Source organism: Chinchilla lanigera, unplaced genomic scaffold (genome assembly GCF_000276665.1).
Source record: "Chinchilla lanigera isolate Chin_1 unplaced genomic scaffold, ChiLan1.0 scaffold00013, whole genome shotgun sequence".
NCBI lineage: Eukaryota > Metazoa > Chordata > Mammalia > Rodentia > Chinchillidae > Chinchilla > Chinchilla lanigera.
Window position 1 is genome coordinate 33,544,628 of NW_004955414.1, and position 7,424 is coordinate 33,552,051.

At 39.0% G+C, this 7,424-nt stretch overlaps 1 protein-coding gene across 1 annotated transcript; it reads right to left on the bottom strand.

The window, feature by feature from the left end:
- Positions 1-440: 440 nt before the first annotated feature.
- Positions 441-1,067, bottom strand: LOC102024330 (mas-related G-protein coupled receptor member X3-like). The gene has a single exon (XM_013511746.1). The coding sequence runs from the start codon at positions 864-866 to the stop codon at positions 456-458; it is 411 nt and encodes a 136-aa protein (XP_013367200.1). The 5' UTR covers positions 867-1,067; the 3' UTR covers positions 441-455.
- Between the last annotated feature and the right edge of the window lie 6,357 nt (positions 1,068-7,424).

Below are 7,424 nucleotides of genomic sequence, written 5' to 3' on the forward strand. Positions count from 1 at the left end.
GTGCTGAGCAGTGGCTGTTAATAAATAACTCTGATTATGCATAATTTCAACCTGGTATTCAGGTAAGTTAACAAAAGCCTTAAATAAACAACTTAGCCACCACTTAACACATGTGAACACACATACACAAATGTACACGTGGTGAGAGAAAGCACAGGTGTGTAAATATTGTAGTTTTTACAGCAATATGATCTATGCTAGAACAATTTAATTCTGCTGTTGTTTGTCAAGGCAACCAGAGAGAATCATAGATATATGGACGTATATCTGTGTCTATGTCTCTCTGTCTCTACTTCTACGTCTATATCTATTGGTATATGTGTGTATGGCTATCTCTGTAAAGTGTTATGACCTTTCACTATTAGGTATGTAATCTTCTAGCGGTATTACTTATCTGAGCGAACCCTAGTAGATACAGAATCAAAATATTACAGGGATTCTGAAATTTCCACACTTTACTGAGGAAGACTTTCTCCACTTTTCTGCTCCTCAGTTACATCCTCCAAGGCTTTCTGGAGAACCAGCTTCAGGGACTTCTGCTGTAGCTGCGGATGCTTTTTCTGCCTAAAGGAGCCAACAAAGAAGTAAATGATGGGGTTGGCACTACTATTAACACTAGAAAGGAAAAAAGCAATACTCCAAAGATTATTTGAAATCATAAAACGGATCTGTGTGGACGTATACCACAGGATGCCTACAGGCAGGCCACAGAGGAGGAAAACAAGCACTGTGAGCCCAAGGGTTACATACAACCTGCTCACCAACAGCCTCCTGGATCCACATAGGATCTTGATCAGCAGAGTCAGGCTGGTCCCAAAGAGAACCACAAATAAAAAGATCAGCCATGCAGCTGTGGTGAAATGCATTATCAGGCATATGTCATATCTCTTGTCAAACAGTAAGCTACACAAGGTGTGTATCAGGATGGTAAGAAGCAAGGATAGAGCCCAAAGCAGGGCACATGTGACAGCTGACACGTCTTGGGCGGCGGTAGCGGTACCAGATGGGGAACAGGACAGAGAAGCAGCGCTCTGTGCTGATGGCACCGGAAAGCAGAGGGAAAAGACTGGAGCGAGGAGGGAGATGCAAATCTCCAAAGGAACGCCACTGTGACCACCTCTTCTGCCTAGGTCCTATCTCCTAATTGCACATTCAGCTATGAACTTGTGAATGGACTAATGTGCTGAGGAGTACAGTACCCTATGATCCAATTACTTCTCAAAAGTCTCACCTCTGAGCACATGAGACTTTTGATGGGCATTGTAGATCTACATCATAGCAGCTAAAAAGCTCAGTGTGTCGGAAATTGAAGTCAGGTGAACTTCTGTTTCCCTAATGGCCAGCTTCCCGTGCGGCATGCTGTGTTCTCAATATCTATTTACTGAGTGAATGCTGTGTATGCCTTGCATATTAGCTACTAATAACACAGCATGCCTCATGTATTAGCTACTTTCCCACTGTGGAACAAAATAATCCACTCTTCTTCTACTTCCTGGCTGCCGTGAGATGAGCAGCTGTCCTCCGCCAGACCTTTCCACCCTGCTGTTTCTGCCTTGGAGGCAGCAAAGGATGGAACTCCCCGGAAACTGTGAGTCAAGTAAACTTCTTTTCCTTTAAGTCGTGGGTGTCAGGTACGTATTTTGTCCCACAATGGGAAAGTAGCTAATATACGAGTACACCAGAACCAGCCATCCTCATACCTGTCTATCTGTGTTTTCTGTATATTAGCTATCTATTTAATGAATGAATGCATGAATGAGGAGCATAATGGTAGTAGAAGATTTGGGTTAAGTGGAAAAATAATAGAGAAGGCATAATTAAATGTATTAGAGCACTCAGGTAAAAGTGAAAGGAAGAAAATTTCATTCATCATATCGAATTTTGTGGATAGCTAAATGCGTTAGTAAGAATTACTAATGTGATCTTAAATAATTAAAGTTGGTCACTAATGTGCCTTTCAGGTGAAGACTTAAAATACCTTTGGTGAGCACCTAGAAAGATTTTGATGCATGGTGTGGGAGTAGGATTTAAGCTGGGGCTGAGCTGGCCAGGAATATAAAGATCAAGGCATAAGTGTGAGGTCTGAGAACCACTGGAAGGGCTACTTGAAGTATGAAAATGTTTAAAGAAAGAATAGTACGTGTTGTGCTGTGAACGGTACACTACAAACCTACTCCATTTCTTTTCCCACAAGATGTTTTGTAGAATTTGTTCTGCAGAGGAAAGCCTTTATGTTAGGAGTCTTTGCGTGAAACAGAAATGCAGAGCTTGGAATGTAAAGTGATGAGCTCATGCAGATTTTAATGCACAGAGCAGCACCTCACATCTGAATGAAACATAGAATGTGACTGAGAGTTTACCAGATCTTTTATATTTGAATCTTCTCAAGGACTTAAGAGGTGTGAGCATTGTTTCCATTTTACAGTGGACTGGGTTGGAACACAAGGGGATCAGTGATTTGTCCTGACTTAACACCATGGGATGAGCCCAGCAGTATTGCCTCAGACTCCACTGTTTTGCCTACAGTCCCTGCACCACAGAACTGTGAACGGCACACAGCTGGGGGAAAGCAGAGCAGTAATTCCATGGGTAAATCCAAGCTGGCTGCCAAAACTGTGTATTAAATAAAGTGCATCATGAAAACCTCCAGGAATGAGAGAAAGGGAAGCCAATAAAATACATAAGGAGAAACGTCACCGGGGAACTAAAACCAGTCAAGAACAGATATCAGGGTCCTGAAGCTGCCCCTGCCTCACAAGGGCAGCCATGGCTTCCTGCTTTAGCAGTGTCACCCAGACAAAAGGCCCCAGCTAGAAAGCCTACACATCCTCCTTTGGGAGTGCAGAGAGGCATCCAATACATCCCTCACGAGCTGCCTTAGAGAGACCATTTCCCATCCTTACACAGCCCAACAAAGATGTGGGAGGAAATTGAGAATTTCTGTTGTTCCTGCTTGGGGTACTTCAGTTTGAACACGTGCTTTCAGAGCTGTTAGGAGACACGACCAAGACACTGGACAACGTGCGGCAGGATTCAGGGTTTTCAGCTCCTGGATTTCTGCCTGCCAGGCAGTGTGTTGGCAAGGACAACTTTCCTCCACTTGCCTGGTCATCCTTTCCTGCTTCAGCTGAACATGCTTTCATTCCTATGAACATTCCAAAGCTATGAACACGCTTTCATTCCATCAACTGCTCGTCTTTCCAGCCATCCCAGTAACTGGTGTATGTATTCTTTTTCTGCTGCGTGCTTCAGGGTGCTTTAGTATGCCTCATCAATTTCCCTCGACTATGGCTATCTTTGTAAATAATCAACTAAAAAAACTTCTCATTTATTTTATTCTGGGCTAAGTGCTTTCTTCTGGTCTCTTCTTAAATGTTCCATGGGGAATAACAAGTAAAACCATGAAACCTGGCTTTATAGCAGCTCACGTCTGGGATGCAATGTCCACATTCACCTTGCTCATTTCAGAAGGAAGCTTCATGTCTCTTTCCCTTCTCTGAAAGAAGTTTTAGGACCCCATGTATGTAGCATCCAGGAGGGAAATATACACGTAGACCGAAGACCTTAACAAATTTTATAAGTAAAGTAGGTCTTGGTGTACACTCTTACTTGTCTTTTTTTCTATTCAGAGGTGGGGAGCTGACTTGTGCAAGAGAAGAAGAGCCTTTCTTGGACTAAATGATAACAGAGTACCCTTCTGTGTCTTCTCAGTTAGGAGATGCTTACAGGAGCTGGAATACAAGCTAGAAATCAAGCAATGCTTATCAAAATGCTGGGCAGCCCCTATGATTTCCTGCATAGACAACTTGGGGATGACAGTGGTTTGTGACGTGACTCTTCACAGAGATGTTTCTGGGTATCTCCAAATCAAACTTGCATATTAGCCCCTCCTTTCCCATAATCTGACATACCTTTCTGTCAATAATTGCTATTATGGAGCCTTTAATTGCCAAAAGTATGATCAGGGCAGCAGCAATAGCAAGCAATATGAGCTTGCCTGTGAGGCTTTATATCTGAAGACTAAATTTTATCTTCTTGTCATTTAAATCTCACCATGACCTGAATTTCCTTTTTAAAAATCTAGTAATAATGCAGTCGTGTGTGTGTCTTCTTTCTACATGCCAGAGAAGTAAGTGCAAGTTGACAGTGTCCCTCACTGCTTGCTACAGCTACCATTTTTATTTCTTTTATTATTATTAGTTCTGAACGGTTGTTCTGACTTAACATCTAGATGTTTCCCAAGAACCTCACTTACTCCTAGACCAGAGTTTTGGAAGGTGATTTAATTGTTGGGGAGCTACAGCTGACCTTCTGCCTTGAAGCCAACCAACTGTGGACTAAAATGCAAACAAAAATAAACTTCTTGTCCATTAAATTGTGTGTGTTGGGTGTTGTACCCTAGCAATGAGAAAAGTGGTTGAGATGTATATTTCAATTTTTAATTTATTATATAAAAGACTGGGTCGATTGACTTTCCTTATCAGATGTAGAGTTCAGCTTATATAATATATCCTTGTTTTTCTCACTTGTGTTAACACAACTTGTTATTTATTTTCATTTAGTGGAAATAATCAGAATATCAAGTCTTATCTCCTATGATTTTCATTTTTGTTCTTTATGTTACAGGCAAATTAAAATTGGTTATCATTTTTAGTAATGTCATTTGCATTAAATTAATTGTAACCATGAAGACAATTGTATAATGATTTATTCTGCAAACATTTATTAAGGACATTCCTATGTGCAGAAATTTATTCCTCTAGTATTCAAATGCTAAAATCCTAACCACAAACACCTCTGAATATGACTGTAGTTAGAGATAAGATGTCAAAAATCCAATTATGTTAAAGTGAGGCCCGTCAGGGGAGACTTAATTCAACAGGAATGATGCATTGATAAGAAGAAGAGATTAAGCCACAGATACACAGAGAGATGATTGGATGAGATGGGAGAAGAGCCCAACCATAAGCCAAGCAGAGAGGCCTCAGACAAAACGAAACCCACATAAGATATCACTACATGCCTCTCAGAGTGGTGTATCAGTGAATGTTCACTAGAGAAATGGATTTAATGGCTAAATGAAAAAATACTCAGGGTTTTGAAACTTGAACATTTGAATGCTGACAAAGATTTAGAGAAAGTGGATAAGTCATACACTGCTGGTGAGATAATAAAATTGTATAGTTGCTCTAGAAAACTTTTTAATTCTCTGAAAAAGTTAAACATATACCAGAATACTACATAGAAATGTACAATAGGAATTTTTCCCAGAGAAAGGAAAATTATTTTAACTTAAAAATCTGTGCACAAATATTTATACAGGTGTTATTTATAACAGATAAACTGAAAGCAAACAAAATGTCCCTCCTTTTGTGAATAGTGAAATCAAGCATGGTACTGTCTATCTATACAATGGAATAGCACTCAGAAAGCAAAACCATACATGATTAATATGTGTAAGTATTTGATCTTAAAGGCATTATGCTGAGTGAAAAATCTAAACACGAAAGGTTAGGAAGTGTATATAATTTATATAACAGTTTTGAACTAATAAAATTAAAAAGATGGAGAACAGGTCAGATATTACCATGGCTTTGGGAAGTAGGATTCAAGTGGTTTGATTATAAGGGGTAGTCACGGGAGTTTTTTGTGCAGTGAAGGTAGTTCTGTATGTCATGAGATGGTGTTATGTATGTCTATACATGTGTCAAAATGTGATACACAAAGACAAATTTCTCAAAAGGAAAATGAGTGCACACAAAAACTGGTGAAGTCAGAATAACATCTCTAGCATTGGTAATTATATTGTGCCAATTTGATCTTTGATAAAGGGGTCAAAAATATACACTGGAGGAGAGATAGCCTCTTTAATAAATGGTCTTCATAAAACTGGCTATCGACATGCAGAAGATTGAAGGTAGACTCTATCTATCATCATATGCTGAACTAAAATCAAAATATATCAAATGACTGAATGTTAATACAGAAACACTTAACTTGCTGGATGATAATGCCATATAGGTCTGTCTTAGTTACTGTTCTCATTGATGAGACAAAATATTTGACACCCAAAGTTAAAGGAGGAAAGGTTTATTTTGGCTCACAGATTGTAGATATTTCAGTCCATAATTGCCTGGCTCCAAGGCATGGCAGAGGGGCATCACAGAGGAGAAACAGTTTATGGTAGGCAGAAGATAGCAAAAGCAAGCAAGCAACAACTGACAAGCTTCTTTCTATCCTATATAACTTCTCCAGGCTACCCACTGGGAAGGCACCATGAATAGATCCCAGCATACACACCCTCAATACAGCCACTTCTGAAAAGCCCCATCTATGACCTCATGAGGCTTTGCACGGACAACTAGACACAAACTATAATAAGGTAAAACTCTTGAAGTCATAGGCATAGATAAAAATGTTCTGAACAGAAGTCTGGTTGTTCAGGAAAAATTACCAAGAATCAACAAACAGGATCACATCAAATTAGAAAGCTTCTACATAGCAAAAGAAATAAAGTGAAAAGAAACCCTATAGAATGGGAAACTTTTTTTGCCGGCTACTTTTCTGACAGAGCACTCATATCTAGAATATATAAATACCTTGAAAAGTAGACTCTCCAAAATAAAAGACCTCATCAAACATGGGCAAGTGAGAGGAATACAAACCTCACAGAATTATATATGACCAATAAATACATGAAGAAATGTTCAGCATATCTGGTCACTAAAGAAATGCAATTTAAAACAACATTGAGATTCCATGTTACTCCAGAAAGAATGGGCATCATCAAGAAATCAAGTAATAACAAATGCTGGCAAGTTTGCAGGGAAAAAGGAACCCTTTTACATTGTTGGTGGGAATGTAAACTAGTATAATTACTATGATTTTAGTATAATTACTATGGAAGCCAGTTTGGAAATGCCTCAAAAAACTAAAATTAGAAAATGTATTTGACCCAGCTATTCCCCTTCTAAGTATTTTCCTGAGTTAAAAACATCATATTTCAGTAATACATTCATACCCATGTTTACGGCAGCACAATTCATAATAGTTAAAGCCTGGAAGCAGCCTATATGTCCATCAATAGATGAATGGATAAAGAAATTGAGGTATTTACACACAGTAAAGCACAGCTCTGCCAGGAAAAAACTTGAGTCATTTGTAGGAAAGTGGGTGCACCTTGAGATCATAATTTTAAGTGAAATAAATCAGACATACACGTTTAAACATCAAATAGTTTCTCTGGGAAGAAATTATAATTAAAAAGCAAAAGAAAAGATAGATAACAGAAAGTAGGGAGGTAGATCTTTCTGAAATGGGAAAGTAAGGGAGGGAGGAGGGAAGGAGAGAGATGGATGGAAAAGAGAACTGAGATGTGTCATGTGCATATACCAACTCCCCACAAGAAATATAATCATTATATA